Source organism: Phytophthora infestans, genomic scaffold, assembly GCF_000142945.1.
Source record: "Phytophthora infestans T30-4 supercont1.8 genomic scaffold, whole genome shotgun sequence".
Classification (NCBI taxonomy): Eukaryota; Oomycota; class Peronosporomycetes; order Peronosporales; family Peronosporaceae; genus Phytophthora; species Phytophthora infestans.
This window is the reverse complement of record NW_003303751.1, coordinates 3,189,058-3,209,217: the sequence shown is the minus strand read 5'-3', so window position 1 is coordinate 3,209,217 and position 20,160 is coordinate 3,189,058. Positions and strand designations below refer to the sequence as shown.

The following is a 20,160-nucleotide window of genomic DNA, read 5'->3' as shown; positions in this document are numbered from 1 at the left end:
AACAACGAGACAACACTAGAAGGCCAGCACTCACACAGCTGCTCATTCACTTACTCCTTGTCGACCTCGCTCTCAACTTCGGGCCTACGCTTCCTAACAAACCTGATCTTGTGCTGCATCTCTGGGGGGATGGCCATGCCGTTCTTCCAGCTCTGGTGCCACACCTCATTGCATGTTAGAGCGCTGCCGTGCCCCAATCTGCGCGCCTTGTTACACAAGGTGACTCTCCCCTTCTTGACCGTTGAGCACGAAGCACAGAAGTAGCTGGTCTCGTAGCTCCGTACGCCGGGCCCAGCGTACGCTGAGCACACCTTGCACAACCACTGACGACGCTTCACGCCGTTCATTTCCTCGGTCTTCTCGAGTGTGTGAGGTTGACATGGGAGAGGCTCTGTAACTAGATCTGCTAAGTCGTCACCAGCAGCAAAATCCTCACTTGCTTGATTCAGCAGATCGGTATACAGTCGCCGCATGAATGCCGCATGGGTCGGCACCGGTTTCCCGCGGCTGCGCATCGCAATCTTGGGGACGATGAACGTGTTCACCATTGCAATATCAACGAGACCAAGAATTATCGTCTTGTAGTACTTCCGCATGCGAATCAAGCGTATGATGGAGTATCGCTTTGCCGGCATGTTTTGGCGCATTGGGCTGCGGCGATGACGCATCGGCACCATCCCTTCGTCGAACGAAATCCGTGCACCTATTCGGTATCCTCTGAAGAACATCTTCTGCAGCGCTTGAACCACGGGCCGAATTTTGACGACCCAATCCCCACTGTCGGACTGTCGTTCGTTGTCGTTGAAGTGGAGATACCGCGCAATGTCTTGGAGCCGGCCCCGACTCAAGAACTGGCCAAACGTGCCGCGCGCGAGTGCACCCTTGACCTTCGTGACCCAGTGCCGACTTAGACTCTCTCGGCGTGGCTCCAGTGCTCGTGCGATAAGCACACCGATGAACCGAATGATCTCGTGGGGCCGGATGGATGGCTTGCGCGCTAGTTTTGCCTTGTACTCATCAATGGTCAGCACTATTGTTGAGGGGACGCCTTCGCGCCGCTGACGTGCCCGTGCACGCATTTGCTGCGAAGTACTGTCGATGCTGTCCGTACGATACTTGTTCGTCTCGGCTGCAATCTTTCGCCACAGCTCCTTCGGCAGGAAAAAGTAAAATATCGCGATAGGATTCTCCGCGTATGCCAGCGCAGCTCGGGTTGGACCAGATGGGCCGTCGAAGAGGGGTAATGCATCGTGTTGCACATGGCCCGCGTGGCGTTCATCGAGCACCTCCCACCCCTCTGCTTGAAGTCTGTCAAGCTCTGGACCAGTCACGTTAAACTCCACTGGCACTTCGTCACGCTCAGTTGCCACGTCGTCATCAACTTGGTCATCAACAGCAACAGCAACTGCCTCGTCCTCTTCATCGTTTTCGTCCGCCAGAATGGACTCTTCGTCACCTTCCGCTTCGGAATCTAGAGGGAGCAACCAGTCGCCACCTCCAATGTTTATATCATCAGCATCAGTTGGCCCAAACAGCCGGTCCCGTCGCAGTGCATCCAAGAAGTTATCCTAATCGAAGTCATCTAGAGAAATTCCAGATTGCTCCGCGCTTGGAACTGCTGTCGGAGTGGGTACCGCCGTAATAGACGATTCAGGAGCTTCCTCAACCTCGACAGGGGTATCCGGAACAGGTTGCGGGGTATTATCCGTGGTACGTGAGGTCGTTTTCTGAACACCAGGAGCTGCACAATCCGTAACAAGAATTTTAGCATATATTTCGCAACAGTCAGCATCAGAAACTCAAACGTACCAGTACGGGGTCGTTTCGTAGACGTTCTTGTACTCGATGTCTTGCGCTTGCCTTTCGGTCGAGGTTGCGGATCCGTTCAATGTCGTGTGCCGAACTAGTTGCCTTGCTTGCGGGTCGTGGTCTGCTAGAACCTCTGGCCTTGCCAGGGGCAGGTGGTACGCTTGAGATAGTCGACGCTCTCGCTGGGGCAGTGGCTTTGGCAGCAGCCCTCGGCCAAGCAATCGCAGTGTTCTTCGCAGCAGCTTTCTTCGGTGCGGCAACGGGTGCAGCTAATCCAGGCTCGGACGGCGCAGGCACCGCTTTGGAATCTCCTTCTGACCGTGCGGGATTCTCTTCAGACAGTTCTGACGTAGTCTCGGACGGACCAGGAGCATTTTTGGGTTGCTCGGGATCGGCGATGGTCGGCGTCGAAGCTGGTGGAGCTGTCTCGAAGGCAAGCCATCCTTTACGGCGGCAGTAGCGAAGCAGACTCATCTCGCCTGACAAGCGTACACGGTTAGATGCCGATACAGCACATTCGCATCGGTAGTCTTATCTCCAAAGTAGTCCACGCCTTTCGATCCCGCGAGGTTGCCACCGGGGGGGAGGTCGCGGGGGGCGTTGCTGAGGCCAGAGGATTTTCGATACAGCCAGCCTTTCTTCTTCAATTCGCGCCATATCTGGTTGAACGATTTCTCGAAGGTGAACATCTTCAGGAGTGATGGTCTCTTCTCCGGCGCTGATTTCCAAATGAAGGGCTGGGAGAGTCTCTTGACTCCTTATATCTGTAAATCTAACCGCTTCCTGATAATCCCGTGTCGCATGTGGTGTGCAGCTTACACTTAACCCGTTTAAATTTATTGCATACAAAATTCAATATGCCGAATTGTCGTTCCTCGAATGTTGTTGCGGACATCTCGGAACAATTTCACCTCTATAAATTAGATTCCGGATTATCCGTAATGTCGTAGTAGAAGGGTTAATCCAAAGGCGAGAAAGGTTGGCGCTCCCCGGAAACCTAAGAAAACTTTAGTTGCAGTGGAAAAAGACGGCCGCAAGTGGTATAAAGCTGCTGAAAGCGGACGGAAGATTGCAGGCGAGGTTACGTTACAGGGATTATTGGGTGCTTTGGCTCGAGACCAACCTGGTCTTCAAGAAACGCAGAGACAGCTTTCAGGTTTAATTGTGAGGCATGTGGAACATGAAAACAAGAAGCCAAAAAGGAAGGTCAGCAAAAATCCTGTGCTGGTCCAGGATCCTTTTTATCTTCTACCCAGCAAGCTATTGGAGGCATGCATGAAGGTTCTTTCTGTCTCGAACACGGCATCCAGCCCTACATCAATAGAAGATTATCAAGTCAAACCAGGGCATAGATGACGACACGTCTGCGCAGCAGATGGAAGCGGTGCTCATTAAAGATGCGGGGCTATTTTCGAGACAGCAAATAGAGACATTCAAGCGGGTCCTGAATCTCAAGGAGGCCGTTGAAAAGGGTCCGGAAACCTACAAATGGATGACCGACATGGGTATCCTGGCTCTGGCAGCAGGATATCACGCATTAGGCAAACAGATTGCTCAAAATGTCAAGGATACATACCCCTATAAGTCTATCGATGGGCTTCCAAACGACGCTGACTTCCAGTATGCAATACTGTACCGAGCAATTCCGCCTTCGTGGCTATCGGATGCCTCAATTCGTGCTTTATGCATACGTCTGTACCAAGATTACCCGCAATGTCGGTTTGCAGGATTTCAAGCCGTGAAGGTCAAAACGAAACGAGCGCGGCAAGGTGAAGACACGGTGTTGAGCGATAGTATTTTTGACTACGTGTTAAGTCAAGTGAAAGAAGAGGGAGTTGAACTTTGGCAATCTGCACTGGTGCTGTTTGGTTGCTAAAGTGAACACGAAGTGGATCTATTACTACAATCCGCTGAATCAGCCGTCGTACAAGAGCGCGGCGAATGCGGTTGCTGTTAGATTGAAGATTGCGGGGCAAAATGACTTCAAACCCATTCCGATGAACAATCCCATTCAGTTTGACGGCGGCAGCTGCGGTGTCTACATTTGCTGGATGTTCATCCTCCAGATTACCTACGGGCACCTGGATATGGACGACGCTTCGCTTCCAAGGCGTCGCTTTGAGCTGTTCATCTATCTATATACAGGCCGACTCTTGCCTGTACAGGCTGCTGCAACTGCTTTGACGGATGAAAAATCTCCCGTTTCACAGAGCGACGACAAGAACATGGGCGATGAGGAGGTGGCGCCTACCCAGATTGGTGACAAATGAAAGTTGCACGGTAGCTTTGCATCTTAGCACTCATAACATGTAGCTTTCCATTGAAAATCGTAATAAAAAATTCAAACCAGGACTTGTACATGTAGAAAACAGGAGTAATACTGTACAATATCCAAATTGTTTTAACAAGTCTTCTATTCAGGATTTTTTTCGAGATGATTATCATGATTAATCCCGTAGCATGGTACAATTAATAAGATACAAAAGTATCTTCCATGATTTGAACATCGTATATTCAGGATTAATCCTGCAACGTTGCTAGCCACACGTTACGAATATTACGCGTCCTCGACGAATCTTCTCAGATCTTCCCCATATGACTATTCATTCATGAGGGGTTTCAAGATACAGGATTAATCCTGACCTAAATCTTGTATGATTCCCGAATTATAATCCTGGCCTCCAACAGCCTAGCTTGTTGAAGGCATGGACGATGCGCCATCCACCCGTGGCTTTCTTCACGCAGAAGGTCGGACTGGAGTGCGGCGGCTCTTGAAGAAGTCATCGATAGCTTGGACCTGCTCTCGCGGGAGCGGCCGCTGCCGCGTCACACAATACTTCCAGCCGGGCACGAGATCGATCTCGTGGCGAATTCCTCGGTCAGCTGGTAACTCAGCTGGAATCTTATCCGGGAAGACATCTTCATTTTCGCGGGCGGACTCGTAGACTGGATTGCCGGATTCGCGTAGCGCTTCCCAAGATTGCGCTGCGAAGCGCTCCTCGCAGGCCGACTTCGGTCCAGCGCCCTTTGGGCGCGAGACGTCGCCATTGACTGCATTCACTTCGAGCCACGCTGAATCGGCGTCGGTGATCAGAAAGACCTGTTCGATTTCATCGTCCTTGAGGCCGCGAAGGAAGTTCTTCCAGGAGAGACTTGGAAGTCTAGTGATCGATGCTGCCTCGCCAGGTGGGTTTGCGAGCTCGAGTGTTCGTCGGCGACCGGAAGTACCTTCCACATACTCAAGGACGCAGACCGACTCCGTTGGTGAGCTGTCACTTGGTACGGGCTCTCGGCGAGGTTTCAGCCGACGCCGCTTTGACTTCCTCTTTCGCCGCCTCGAGTGCGAACTCGAGGATGATGAGTCGCTCTCGCTGGACGAGAGGTCACCCCCCCCCCCTCTAGCGGGGCCCTTGCTCGACCGCGGTAGTGCTCAGCGGGAGCGCCAACTGCTCAACCACCGGTTCAATTGACGGGAGCCCCTGCTCGACCGCCATCTCGTTCGTCTGGGGAGCCCCTGCTCGATTGCTATCTCATTCGTCTGCGGGGGTCCCTTCTCGACCGCCAATTGGTCTTTATCCCCGCGTAGCCGCGGGGATTAGTCCGTTAACAGCACTGTGCAAGCCGTGCAGAGAGGGCCATCGCTCACTCTGTGCACAACGTGCGTCGTGGATGACCGGTTCACGACGGTGACGTGAGGCCAATCCTTCTGGGCGACCAGGAGGTGCGTGACCACCTCGCTCACATCATAATCACTGCGACGCTTGACCGATCAGGCCAACCAGTCAATCTCTGGTTGATAGCGCGTCAACCACGGTATACCCAGGATGCAGTCAAACGCGTAATTCATCTTAATGATGAGAAAGTCGTCGTTGCTTCGGAAACCGTCGAACGTGTACGGAAGTGTAATCTCGCGCCGCGCGACGCGGCGTGATTTCCCATCAGCCAACTTGACAGCGACCTCCCCTCTACCTTTGCGGACAGTGATGTCCGACTGGAGTACCGACAAGCACGACGCGCGGAAGAAGTTGTTGGTCGCTCCTGAATCAAGGAGCGTTCGCAGTGGTCGCCGGGAACCGGCGACATGAAGACTGACAATGATCAATCTTGAATCTCTCGGTGTGGTGGTGGCATGAAAATGTGCATGCAGCACAGGAGAGCTAGGAGGTTGAGTTGCCACCGGGGGACTCGGACCTCCATTCCAGCCAGTAGGACGCCCCGCACCTACTGACCCTGACCGTTTTTTGGCTGGTCAGAACTCACGGGCTTGGCATCGACATGCGCAAGCACCGGAGCTGGTGCGCGGCACTCCGCCGCGCGATGGCCGACCTTCCGGCAGCAGAAGCAGGTGAGAGAACGACTGCTCCGAGCACCGCTCCGACGCGCTACATGACGCTGGCGATTGCTCGTCGCATCGATAGCCGTCGATGCCATGGGCTCGGGCGCAGAATCCCGAGCTGAAGCAGGTAGCACGTGAGCGTCTGACGCTGCATCTACGTAGTCCTCGCGTAGGGCGAGGGAAAATGCCTCTTCGAGTGTAGAGAGGTCCGATCTTGTAAGGCAGTAGCGCGTCATGCCTTCACACATACCGAACACGAACACATGAACCTGAGAGGTCATATCGATGGGCTTAGACACGATACATGACGCGAGGTGTCGTGTCTTCTGGACGTAGTCGCGCATAGTCATCGTGCCTTGCCGAAGGGCGAAGAAGTCTGCCCGATTTCGGGGTTCATCTTGCGGCGGCTCGAACGCGAGCCGAAGGTCACTCTGGAGGGTATCCAGAGTGGGGAAGACGTTGGGATCGACAACCAATTTGCCGAGCGCTCATTCCTTGGCTTTCTTAGACAGCCGCGAGAGGAGGAAATGGACATTCGCGGAAGGCGCCTCGGTCAACCTCGATGCAATGGCGATGTCGATCTTTCTCAACCGGTGATTCAGCGGAAGTCGGTCTTCTTCGGCCCGGGAGTAGGTGGACGTCTCTAGCTTCACGATGTCATTCGTGGAGATACGCGAGGGAGTTGACACTCGCCGATTCGCATCGGCGAGCTCGCGTTCCATGAATTCTTGTGCCGCAACGCGCAGCTCGTCGGGCGTCGCTGAGCGCAGCAGCGACGTGACGACGGCTTCTCCGGACACCGCCGCGAGGCGGTGGAGAGCTTCCCACTCGATCCGAGCGAGATGGAGGATAGCAGCGTGGTCGAGGTCCTGGCTCATGTCGAACTTGGTCGTTGGAAGGACTACATAGTGCTTCCAGGTGTAACGGGTTAGGTATTTACTCCGTCACTTACTTACACTATTATGTTGAGGAAGCTCGCAATAGGACAACTGAGTCTTAGGTTTAAGGAAAAATCAACTCTGACTTTATTTAGGACCAAGGCCACCGCCCTGGCCACTCAAATACACGTCATAGTCCAATTGGCTAATAATGGGTCTGGATCTCCATATATCAGCCAATGGCATGACAGCATTTCAGCACACGCTATTCGTGTGCTGATGCACCTACTTTTGTAAAGAAATCTACCTACTTATGTATTGGAGGGGCTCATTACACACATCCACGTCATCATTCTTTACATCCACGCCATCGTCATCAACATCCACGTCCAATTTACCCTCGCTCCCCATGTCATTTCCAGATACGGTTTCTTCATCTCTCTGCGCAGCCGACCCTTCTTCAGCGCTTGGCGTCTCCGTTTCACCAGCTCGTGTGATGTCTGAGAGGCCGGGGCCTCTGCGGCGGGGAGAACCGTCCCGAGTACGCATGTCTCCTTCCTCGTCCTCGACGAGAGGAACTATAACAAACACAGGTTAGGATCTGATCAACACGGTAGCCCATCACCCACAATACGCACGAACAGGGCAGCTTTCGCTGCCCCGTGCTCGGCTGCGCACAGCCTTGCACAGGGAGGTGGATGAGCACGCAATATGCATCAGGGTTTACATTTGTGGCACTAATGTGACCACGAATTGTGGCACTAGTGGACCTTTGAGTGGCTCGCTTCGTTGTCCAGAAAGCCCCAGAAGCTCCAGGGTCCCTTACCAGCAACTCGCCTGCGGCGTCCAGAGCACACCACAGGACGATGCCGGGCCTCAGCGCGTCGGAGCTGCCACCGGAGGCGCTCCACGCTGGGGACACGATAGAGTATTTCTCCCGTGCCTTTGTCTGCGGCGACCGCCGAGGGTTTCGTCGCGCCGTCGTCATCTGTGTCGACGACGGCGACGACGTCGACTTCCCCGTCACTGTAAGCACTGAGGAACCGATACCGACGAACATGATGGTCAAGAAGGTGGCAGACTGCCTCGGCACCCCCTGGCACCCGTCAAGACAAAGTGGCGTAAGGTTTGGACGTTTGAGTTGGTTCCAGGAACTTTTTCCGCTCCAACGAGGTCCAGTGCGCTGAATAGTGTCCTACAAGCGGCTGTCGCAGCGGCATACGAGGCCGTTCGTGGAGAACGTGAACATGTACCCGAGGAGATCGTGCAGGAAACCCCAACGGAGCAGTGCAAGCAGCTCTTCGATCACGCAGACAAATCGAACCCACGTCGTGCCACCCAGCACCCCGCCGCGAGTCTCAATTCCGGATGCGGTATTTGCAGGGGGATCTACGGTGTCAGGTAGATATTCTACATGTGAGGGGGGCTCTGGAACGTCAGCGGTGAGAGATAATTGACCTTGTATCACCCGAAAAGGGCAGCGACATGGTCTCCGACTCCGACGCTGCTGTGTCCGTCCAGTCGGTACCTTACCGACACGCCCGCGCCAAGATCCGCCACTAGCCGAAGACGAAAAGGGCGCAGTGGGTAGTTCCAAGGTCTAGAAAATGCAGAAACCTGGCGAAATGTGCGGTGACGAGGAGCGGATCCATGATTTACCATGCGAAGACCGTCAAGGCGGTGAAGTTTTATAAACTGTGGAACAGCCCCCAGATCAAGAAGGGGTTGGAGATTCAGCACACCAAGCGGTCTACGTATGCAGATCCAGTACAGAAGCAGTGTCGAACTCTATGTAAGACTGTAGCCTGGCCAGCAGAGATCGAGAGGATCACCACGTGCAAGCGCAATGGCGTAAAGCTCCCAGATATTGGGAGCTACGACCCGTGCAAGTGCTTCGGTGACTGCTTTTGGGATACCTGTACAAATGTGGCATCGGCGTCCTTCTGCATGCCCCAATACTGCAAACTGGGCGCCATTTGCAGTAACGAACCTCGCTCTCGAAGCTCGCTGAAGCTGTTCGATACCGGAAGGGTGGGTCTCGGCGTGTACACGACCACGGATCTCGATTTCGGAGACGTACTGGGTGAGTACTGTGGAGATATGCCAGAGCTTCCCGCAGTGGTGGAGGAGCAACCACCACAGGCCGTGAAGACAAACACAGGATACACGCTGCTCTACAACACCAGATCCGTGAACAATAACTACGTCTACGTTGACGCCTTGCGATGTGGCTCTTTTACACGCTTCATCTCTCACTCCTGCGAGCCGAATGCCACATTTTTGGAGCAGCAGACGCGCTCTCGCGTCCGGGTGCTCGTGAAGATGATTGAGAGTGTGCAGGCAGGCGCTCAGATCACCGTGCACTACGACAACGAGCGGTGGTTTAAATGCGCTTGTGACATTTGCTGGAAGTAGCCGAGCAGAACGGGAGAAAGCTGTGGTGACGAGTAAGAACATCTATCGGCGTAATTCGTCAAGTGCCCGCAGTTCTCTTTAGCTCTCTTTAGCTAGCGTTCTGTAAATATCAACATGCTGTGAAATGCTCGAGTGTCTGATCACATTCCTATTGCACTACAGAAAAAAAGACTATACTAACAAGCTCGCTCTGCGGCAGCTTAAAGATTTGTGTGCGCTGGATCACTCAAAGCTCAGGGCAGCACCCACATCACGAGGCCGCCCCAGTTCGGTAAGTACAGCCACTGCGCCACGCTTTATCTTCCTACGACTTATCAGCACCTCACGCCCGCTGCTATCGACGTGCGCAGTCACGCGCAGTGCATGCAGCACGTGCACACAGGCGCCAAAACCGATGAAGTAGTCGCACGGGCAGCTTTGCCATTGGATGTTCACGGGCCAACCGTCTAAGGGCTCCACCTCGTACTCGTTTCGAGCGTAGTTGCTGCCCATCTGCGCCGATACAGCAATCGCCTCCTCACTGCGCCTGTTTGGGGCAACTGAAACTCGTCGGGCAGACAGCGAAATCACGCGCAGGATAGAGCATTCTCCTGAGCGCACGTACTGACTTGCTGGCCTAGTGTGAGACCTAGTAGCCCCTCTCGCACCATTTCGGATACCCTACGTGCGAGGGTCGGTGTTGGAATCACGGCATACTCGAAGGCTCTGGCGCTGCTGGATTGGTCCTGGCAGCAGCCACTGATCTCGAGCAACAACGCTTCCATCTTTAGACGCCAGCGCAAGGTGTAGTCGCGCTTCAACAGCGTGTTGAACGTCTCCGCCGGGTTATTCGTCGAAGCGAAACCGCTTGGCGTGGCAAGGCGCTGCCACTTCGCGAAGCCCCCCCCCCTCGACCCATTGCCCGTAGAAGTACTGCGCAAATGCTGTTAGGGTCGCTTCGGTCATCCAGCGGTGGAAAACAGCACGCAGCACCCCCATATAGTGCGCTTGGTCCCAAGCAAAGTGCAGATCGTATAGTTCCGTCAGGACACGAGCTTGTGAGTCCGAGGAAAGCATCTTAACCCGCTCCTGGATGTGCTTCACCACATGGAAGAAGCACATCAGGAAGCAAAAGCGTGGGTTCTCGCCAAATACCGACGACATAGCATTAAATTGGGCTCTGTCGCCGTCAGCCATTGCGTATTGCACCGTCAGGTGCTTGTCCATCATCCAAAAGTAGAGGCGCCGTAGCGATAAAAGCGCATTCCGGAAAATAGACTCCGTTTCTTGGGACATAATGAACATAGCCACCAAATGGAAGCGGCGAGAGCGGTCGGACACCCCCACTACCAGCACGGGGTAGTCCATCCTGTTCGTCTTGTAGGTGCCGTCCAGGTGCAGTATGAAGCTCTCTGGCGGCACCATTAGGCGTAGCATTAGAGCCTTTGTCGAGATGCCGACCAAGAACGGCTTTCTGTCCGAGCCGTTCCCGACGAGGGGCAAATTGTCGTTGTCCGGCTCCCACGTGAACGTAAACGGCTCCGCCATATCCTTCGAGTGGTCGTACGCTTGCTGGTGAATCCACCTCTTTAAGTCCTTGACTCGGTCATGGTTCTCTAACCGCGAGCGGGCGTAGTGGCTTACATAGTTTTGAACGGTCTTGAGAGCGGGGAGCTCCTCCAGTGGGGTAGCGAATTTGCGGGTCAGCGCGTGCCTGATGCGCATGGGCCTCAGGTGGTTCTCGGCCAGGTCCCGGACGAAGGCCTTCTGAGGCTGGGTTAGCTTCTTGCGCACTGGTGAGGAGGTGGAGGAGACCGTGTTGTGCTCTCCCGAGTCGCAGACGAACGCGTGCTCGGACTCCAAGCACGTCACCACCTTCCCCCGCCAGGGGCACTTCTTGGGGCTCCCCTCTGTGCATGTAGCTGAGCTGCACTCCAATAGACGATAGCATATCTTATGGTCTCCTCCAGGGCAGATAGTACAATGCGACTTTTCAATGTCGAACGACTTTAGCTTCGCGAACAGCACCTCGATCCCGACGGCGTCTACATCGACGGCGAGCTCTCGCCAGCTAGCTCGCGGCGGCATACTCGATCTCGATCGCGATTGCTGTGCTGGAATGATGTGGCTCACACTACACACTGGTCACCGCTGGCCTCCGGCCAGATTTCACCTTAACCGCACCCTTTTTGCGTGCTTCTCGCTGGTGTCCTATCGTGTTGTGCTGCGTTTTGTGCTGATCAGACCCGTGCAGTGGTGACCAGATCGAATGGTGCTCACACAGATTTGCTGTGTCGCTACCATACTGCATGGTACCAGTAAGGCGTTCTCCCTCGACGTCCTCTCATGTCTAGCCACAGAAACCAAAATGAAAGAATCGCGTAATTTATCTCGATCGGAAATAGCGGAGAGCGGAAGTAAATTTATCTTACAGTCCTGGATGGATCCAGGACTTAGATTGTGTACATTTCCCGAGCTAAAATCCTGCCTCCAACGGTTCCCTTAGAATACAGTCACACCTCCTTATTTGAACCTCTATAACTGACCACTAGCTCTTAACTTGAATGTGGTATCTCAAAGCAAACGAGACTATATGAGGTTCATTATACCAGCCCCTTTAATTGACTAAAACCCTCTCTATTCGCTAAATGACAGTCAATTCCGGAGGTAAAACTCTCTATCTGGACAGGTGACCGTCCACCAGCCATAGAATCCTTCTCACTTTTAAACTCCAGCTGTATCCCGTCAATATTCCTTTTATAATCCCCGCTCGCACCATGACACCGCCACACTCAGCAGACATTGGCAACTATGAGCAGAAAAGGAAAGAAACGCGATAAAGATCGTATCACAATGGCATTCTGTTGTAAGCACGAATACACACAAGCTAGACCCGGTCGTGATGCACACAGTAGAAAACCCACGTTGTTTTATTGGCGGGAGTGCTCGTGCGCTAAAAGGCAAGGCTGTTCAATACTACAATAGCAAAAAAGCATGGATTTCCAGCCCGAATATTCTCCAAGTGGGTACAAAGTTTCAATTAAAGATGGCTGTTCAAAATCGCAAGGTCCTGCTGTTGATTGACAATGCCTCGAGTCACAAGATTACCCGGTCATATTCAAACATCGAGGTACGCTTTCTTCCTCCTAATCTAACGTCGTCTGTCCAGCCTTTGGATCAGGGCGAGTTATATGAATCTGTGTAGTTATAGTACAACCAAGAAGATGACCCATCTGTACCTGCATCGACAGCCCTTGCTTATTGCGTGGAGCTTTCAACATTTCTGTTTCAGTGCGAGGGGGACACTAAAGACCAGCAGAGCATGCTGCAATCTTTGACAAAGCTAGTGCGAACGCAAGTGGTGAAGCAGGCGACAGCGGACACTCGATAGTTACTTTCAGCAAGATGGCTACATGTAGCCACTTCTCTATGTGACCAATTTCTATAGATGAAAAGACATTTTTTCCCGAGCCAATCGGGCGTCATTTATGGAGGTGTGACTGTATTAGGAATATTTATTGGACGGCGTTAGAGTTCAGGTTTCCCAGATATCTATTTAGTGATTAGGTTTACTCAGATGCAGGTATCTCCAGGTTCACGTCCAGTACTCCTTCAGGTTTCGACTTCTGGCAGTAAATTTATGAAATAAACTCCCGTCCAAATATTACGCAGTTATCGAGAGCCTGGATACCTGGAATAGTCATGTGTGCGCTACTTGGGCAAAAGTCGAAGTGATGAAGAGCTTGTCTTGTCGGCATGGCAAACCCACGGGGAGTCAAGAGCTTGAATGGGTATCTTCTTGTCAGCGGCCAGGTATTGGCCAGGTAAATGCCATGTATTTGTCAAGTTACCTCTTACCACGACACATGCTGCAGCTACGAACGACGTTTGATCTTCAGAATTTCGAGTAGCATTGCCCAACGTAACTTCGTAATGCCAGAAGAGGTTACATCACTTGGCGCCTCGCTGGACACGCACCTCCACATGTGGAGACACACAAGAACTCCACAACTATCACCATCTTTCTGAACAGGTTCTTTAACGTGATTCACCTGGAACACTTCCTGCATTGCCGATGCAACCTCGCTCGTAATGCCTTCAAGACGTTTAGCGTTCTTGGCAGAATTCATGCTGTCGTACAGGTGAATCACCTTCGAGCTGCCGTCGATCACTAAGCAGCCCCAGTGAACTCCCTCAAAATTGACAGGCACCAACACAAACTGACAAACGGCTACAGAAGCGCAAATCTCCAAACGTTTCTTCTCTGGAAGCACCGGCTCCACATTAGCTGGTTTTCTTCTTGGTTGCTTCTTAAGTGGAGGCATCGTCACCGTGGCATTGTTCTTGTAGTGCTGTAGAAAGACCGAACAGGCGTGCACGTTGAGCCACATGGACCCTCGAACACAATAGATGTCGGCCATTGTGATGTCAATTTCGAAACCTGGCAAAGTTTTGTATGGCCAGGTATTCAGAATTTCATCAACTGCAGCAACCACTGGAGGTGTTTCGTCCACAAGTTGTTTCACCTCGTTATTAAGCCAAGTGCATAATGCAACGCCACGTTGGCACGTGGTCTGCAAGCTCCACAACCACTTCATGTTTTCCACCTGCTCTCTGGTGTAGGCACCTATAGTCTCAATTGCCACCACATAGTCATCTGAATCACCACTTTCCCCGTCACTATCGATCTGAATCTCAATCTGCTCTCCACGTAACCTTTCACGCAGTTATTCAAGTGCACGGTCGATCGTCGGCTCAGGGAGCCTGTAGCGCACATTATTGGGAACAAAATTTGGGTCCACAGACCACGAAAGTGGTTTCCTCACGGCTTTTCCGAGCACCTGAAAAGTCGCAAGGAACGACCCGATCTCACGCAGGCCCGGCATGATCTCCTTCAGCGAAGCAACCACTTCACACACATCTCTTTCGCGCAGCAACCACGCAACTTGATACCTTAATTGTATTCTTTCAAGTCAGACTTAGCTTTCGCTCGCACTTTCTTACGATTCAGTCGAGGACACACGACTGGCACAATCCTTTCGTTCAACTTGATATTCAGAGGAGCACTATCTCCTGACGCGCGCGCGAAAGTCGTTCAGCCGACACAACTGGCTGTTCGAGCGATTGTTGAGTAGGCGGTACTTCATCGTGATCGTGTGTTTCATTTGGGCCAGCACGTCCGCTTCATAAGCTCCGTATTTACTCGACATCCGAATCGTGTCATGTAGCCATTTGATTACGTGAAAGTGGCATAGCAAAATGCGCGCCTCCGGCAACTTCTGCCGCAGAACATCCACCTCTCGCATATCCTTATCCACAATCACAATCCGCACGAAACGCCAGTGCTCATTTGCACGCTTGAAATGGTCAATGCTCTTTGCCATCTGCCAGTCGCCGTTCGTCTCTAACAAAGAATACTGGACAGGCTGTCCATTGCCAAACTGGTCCATCGCAACCATCGAGAGTAACTGATAGTTGTATCTAGTAATGGAAGAAAAAAAGATAAATACCTGGAAAAAACATGGACAATACATGGAACTAAAAAAACAGCTATGACTTACTTGTTCGTCTTGTGCATGCAGTCCATTTGAAGGACCTCAGGAAAGCTGTCCAACATGGATCGCATGTGCCCCGTCGTGATTGAAATGACCCCGGTGTTTCCACGCGCACTCTGGTATACCGACGACACGTTCTGCGGAGACTCCATGTTAAAGTTCACGATGGCTCAGCTACTGCGTCATCATCGGACAGTTCTACACCTAAGGTAATCATAGTAATCATTAGTACGTGATCACCATAATGCAATCAAACTTACAAACACACCAAACACTTACCGGAGCGACGCAAGCGGGCGATCAAATTTCGGACGTCTGTCATTGTCACGCGGTGCTCTGAGTTTTCGCGAATGTATTCGTAGATACTTGATGTCGTGGCCTGCGATTGCATCAGTAGCTCAACGCCAGGAACCAACAGGGACTGCGTAGATACCTGTCGAATACCTGGGTAGTGCTGGTAAATCTCTGGAGAAACCTGGTGGTTGTGAGAGTAAATTTCGCGCTTGAGAGCTATTCCCCACGAGCCATTATCCATGCGATTAACCTGCGCAAGAAACTGGAAAGGACATTCGGTCCGCCGAAGGTTGTGCGACGTGCGCTTGCCTGTCGACCGCTCACGCGTAGGCCACCCGTGAGTACAAATGTACTTGCGCTGATACGGACCCATGTCCTCTGGGACGAGTGGGATCTCCTCTTCCGGGAGATCTTTGTACTGGAGCTGGTTCTTGAGTGCTGAGTTACGCCGAGCGACACTTATCACCTCCTTCACGACAAGCACTTGTCGTGTCGCCCGCAAATACATCTTGAGCCCTTGCTCGAATGCTGCCCAGGTAGTATGCTCCTCCTCAAACGGCGGAACGGAAACGAACAAATCGTCATCAACGTCTGCAACCGAGCGCTTCTTTCCTTGCCGTGGAGACGGCTTGACGCTCATCGCCACATTGCTCCGCCTATTAGCAGTGACTTCTTGTTCAGTCTTCTCTTCCCCTTTCTGCACAGCCTCCGGCTGTGAAGCGGTGGCGCCCTCGTTATCGCCTGCTTCGTCGTCATCGTCTGCTTGGCCTTCATCACCGTCGCCTTCCAGCTCATCAACTTCTTGGTCATCTTAACCGACTCCATGGGGGCCAAATAACGGCGTCGTTGTCTCTGCTCGGCTCTCCCTTGCGCGTTGAATGGCTACTGCTTTCTCGGACCTAGTGCGGGCGTTTCCGATGCTAACACGATGCATGGTATCCTCAGCAGCAGCTTCCTCTCGGACTGCCGCTGCCGCGCGGGCCTCCTCTTCTCTTAGCGCCTCCTCCGCCATTTGCTGCTTGATATCGCTGTCTTGTGGGTGCGAGCCATGGCGCTGTAGGCGTTCGCCGCGAGAGGGAGAGCTGCCGCGTGGCTTCTTCTCCCCGGATGAGTGGCTGGGAGATCGACGAAAATAAAATACCCAACGAAAATCGGTAATAAAAAACCTGGTCGATACCTGATGTAATATTTGGAAAATACCTGCTCCGAAATGCCCGTTGCCCATATTTATTTAGGCAGCGACTGAATTCGAAGCAGCAGGTTGCTCTAACGTCGCTCGAGTGTCGTCAAAGAAATCAGTTGCAACTTTGAGGGAAGCAACTGCAAGATCAGGGTGTGCCAATGCATAAAACGCTTTCCCCAAAACGAAAGAAGAAGCGAGCGGGTCGAATCATCTCGGATCAGCTCCACGCGGCCATTCGAAGACAGCGACAGCACTCGCGCTATTAACCATGGGAGGCATTCTTCAGAAGATGCTACAGGCCTTCTACACCAAGAAGCTCGAGGTCGTGCTCGTGGGTCTTGAGAACAGGTGCGTCGTGTCACATTCTACAGAGGATATGAGCTGCTGACCTGATTCTTGACTCACTGCTGCTAAATAGTGGCAAGACGACGCTGCTGAATGTTATGGCCATGGGTCACCCCGTGGAGACATGTCCGACCATCGGTCTGAACGTGAAACTCGTGAAAAAGGGAGGTGTACAGATGAAATGTTGGGATATCGGCGGACAGGCACAGTATCGAAGCGAATGGGGTCGCTACACGCGCGGCTGTGACGTCATTATATATGTGGTGGATGCCAACGCGGTACGCTGATTGATATCCTCAATTGATTACGTATCTGCTGCTTCTTGAGCTGCGTTACTGACCTGTTGTGGCCTTGTTACAGTTTGACCAAATCTCTCTGGCGCGGAAGGAGCTTCATCGGCTACTAGAGGACCGGTACTGCAGCAATATCCTGCTACAATCTTCTGGGTTTATTTGTGCTGACTGCTGTGTTTGCTGTTGTATAGTGAGCTCGCGACAACGCCCCTGCTGGTGCTGGCCAACAAGATCGATCTGGAGCCCCACATCTCCGAGCCGGAGCTCATCCGCGAGCTGAACCTGGATTATATCGTGGACAACCCGTGGCTTGTGATCCCCATTTCGGCTCTGCGTCTCGTCAACATCGACCAGGTCATCCAGTGGCTCATGAAGCAGTCGGGCAAGGGCTAAAGCGTCTCTAGGTTGAGCTAAGTGCCGCTGATACTGCACTAGAGAAGGTTATGAAGAAGATGTAATGCAGAGTGGACATGATAAAACAACTAGCAGTCTGGAAGTGACGATTCGACTGTAAGCAGAGGCAGGAAATGATGAAAACGTTCTGTAGAGTGCAGTCCAGTTGAGCAATTTTTTGCCTTTATCGTGGATTTCTACCTGTAGTTTGCAGTTAGTTCACTATAGCCAAGTTGGGGATCTCTGTTGAACCGACTGTAGATCGCTTCTCGGCTAGGAGGTAATCGTAAGTGCACTGCCACGTCGGCCAATTGGTCTTCGATCTTTTTTCCATATTTCTAGTCGAGGACTATTCAGACTTTGGACCAAAGCGACGCGTATTTGAACGATGGAAAGCTTCTTCCTGCAGCATAGCGTGCTTCGAGACCGTGATCCTGACGAACTGGGCGGCCGCGTCGACTCCGACTCGGAGGCCAGGTATGCAAGACCTGCCTATAAGTTGAAGCCTGATAACTATTAATAACGAGCGTGCGGTCTCGTGCTGCAGTGACGATGAAGACGAAATCACGGACCGAGTACACTCCGTCGCAGATCCGACGGGGCCGTGGACACAGAAGCCTGTGTGCGGCGAGACGTGGGGGAAACCTACACGTGGCTTCCTCGGCGGCAAAGCCCGCGACTTCGCCTCGGCGAACACTGGCCCCAAGGGAGTTATTAACGACTATAAAGCGCACAAGCGCTACGAGAAACAAGAGGTGCTGGCTGTCTATCACACGTTTTTGAAGGTAAAGAGGTTCGATTAGCTAACTGGTGTATCCTGGTGCAGCGTCTAAGGAAGGACGCTGAGCGCCAAGCTGTCCTCAATCGTATAGCCAAAGGAGCATCTGTCAATTTTTTTCCTTCGACGCGTGGTCAAACAGCACACGTGGACTGCGAGTGCGACGGAGGCTCAGACTGCGAATGCGACGACAGCGATTTGGTAGACGACGCCTTCTTGGCACAATATGCGGAGATGCGAGTGAAGCAGATGCAAGACGCGGCGCGCAACCGCAAAATCTACGGAGAACTCGAGTACATCACGCCGGAGCTGTTCGTGGCGCTCACCTTAAAGACAAACAGAAAAGAATCTGACGGTGATCTGCTCGTGCACCTTTACCACCCCGAAAATTATGCCTGCGGACTGCTCAACTCGCAGCTTGAGCTACTGGCACGGAAACTCGTCCACGTCAAGGTAGGCTTGCTGTATTTGAAATAACGGGGTGCAATCTCTAACTGATGCTCTAAGTTTACGGCGATGAGGGCCAAGGAAGCCGATGCGTCCATCGAAATGGCAGATCTACCGGTTGTGCTGGTTTTCCGAGGACATCAACAGGAGGTCGTCGTGGACGTAGCCCGCCGTCTGGATGGCGAGTTCACGCTCGTGCGAGTGGAAGCTTTTGTGAAGGAGCAGTGCCAATTAGGGGCCGGTGACCAGTTAAGGGCCGGATTCGGCTAGCCAATAGGCAATCTATTTTCATTGGCCACTACTAAGGTATCATATGAAACCGCGTAAAACATAAGTATACTAGTCAACCTAGGTACGAATCGCGATTTAGGCGCACCAACACAAACCTATGTATCTGTTTTGAGCCCTTGCACACCTTCGGACACGAGATATTGACGAAGTGGTGAGCCTCTGGAAAACTTACCTCGGTGGATGACCAACTTTTTCATTTTTTTTTATTGAGGCAGAATCGCCCGTAGAATCGCGTGGTGCTATTCGTTTCGGCTAAAACGCAGTAGAAAGTGTCTAAAACCGCATTTGTGTGATCAAATCCGAGTGAACCCATGTGTATAATCTGAAAAAAAGCCTAAATTTAGTGATGGACATCAGTATCATTTTGATTTAGGCGGGACATTTTGGCAAACTTACACTACAGCATCCCCAGTGCACGCAGCTTTTCGCTTCTTAGTGTTTCTCGTTTGATCTTCGTCATCCTGCCTACCGCGTTTGTCTTGGTTCTCTTTCGCGGTCACTGCCATTGCCGCTCGGTGCTCTCGACGAGCTTGTTTGGCGGCTTTAGCACTGTCCCCTTGCTGCTTACTTGGAGCTGCGTATATTGCATCTGACTGATACTCGTCTAGGACGTAAGGCCTGATAGTGCGATGCATTTGGTCGATTTTTTCTGCATTTCGCGGAGGCGGCGGCATCGTCTCCAGGTAGCTGCTGAACATGCGCGTCACCTTGTGGCGTTCGGTGAGATGGCCATCGAGCTTCCTACGCAGATCCTTCTCCACTGCAATGCTGGTGGGGCCCTTTTTGCAGATCACAACCCCCGGTTTCGTGGAATCCATTGAAAATATTTGAAACTGCTGCACGCCAAGCAATTTCTTGTAGAGCTCTGTGAGTAGTGGCTTGTAGCTCTTGAAGAACCCATCGTCCCGTGAAATGTGCACAGTTTCATTGGATGAAGCGGCTTCTTTTACTTCTCGGACAATCTGACCCAAAGTCCAGCAGTCTGTGCGGGCGAGGTGCTTGCGAATATGACCAAAGCCACGGTCACATGAATTCTTAGTGTGTCCTTTCACGAAGAACTTATAATCCACGCTCTCAAAAACCTCTATGTGGGCTTGTGCTAGCAGAAACTTGATCACGTAGTTATTTTTATTCTGGCCAGAGCAGTTGTCAGCGTATATCACC

General features: G+C 52.4%; 2 protein-coding genes across 2 annotated transcripts; both read left to right on the top strand.

The window, feature by feature from the left end:
* Nucleotides 1-16,628: 16,628 nt before the first annotated feature.
* On the top strand, nucleotides 16,629-17,640 carry PITG_06619 (ADP-ribosylation factor family; the record flags this gene model as incomplete). Its single annotated transcript, XM_002998659.1, has 4 exons — nucleotides 16,629-16,797; nucleotides 16,868-17,072; nucleotides 17,155-17,207; nucleotides 17,279-17,640. The coding sequence occupies 4 exons, from the start codon at nucleotides 16,718-16,720 to the stop codon at nucleotides 17,478-17,480; spliced, it is 540 nt and encodes a 179-aa protein (XP_002998705.1).
* Nucleotides 17,641-17,868: 228 nt separating this feature from the next.
* PITG_06618 (uncharacterized protein) lies at nucleotides 17,869-18,975 on the top strand (the record flags this gene model as incomplete). The annotated part of the gene is made up of 4 exons (XM_002998658.1): nucleotides 17,869-17,957; nucleotides 18,028-18,265; nucleotides 18,307-18,711; nucleotides 18,766-18,975. 4 exons carry the CDS (start codon nucleotides 17,869-17,871, stop codon nucleotides 18,973-18,975), a joined length of 942 nt encoding a protein of 313 aa, XP_002998704.1.
* Nucleotides 18,976-20,160: the final 1,185 nt, after the last annotated feature.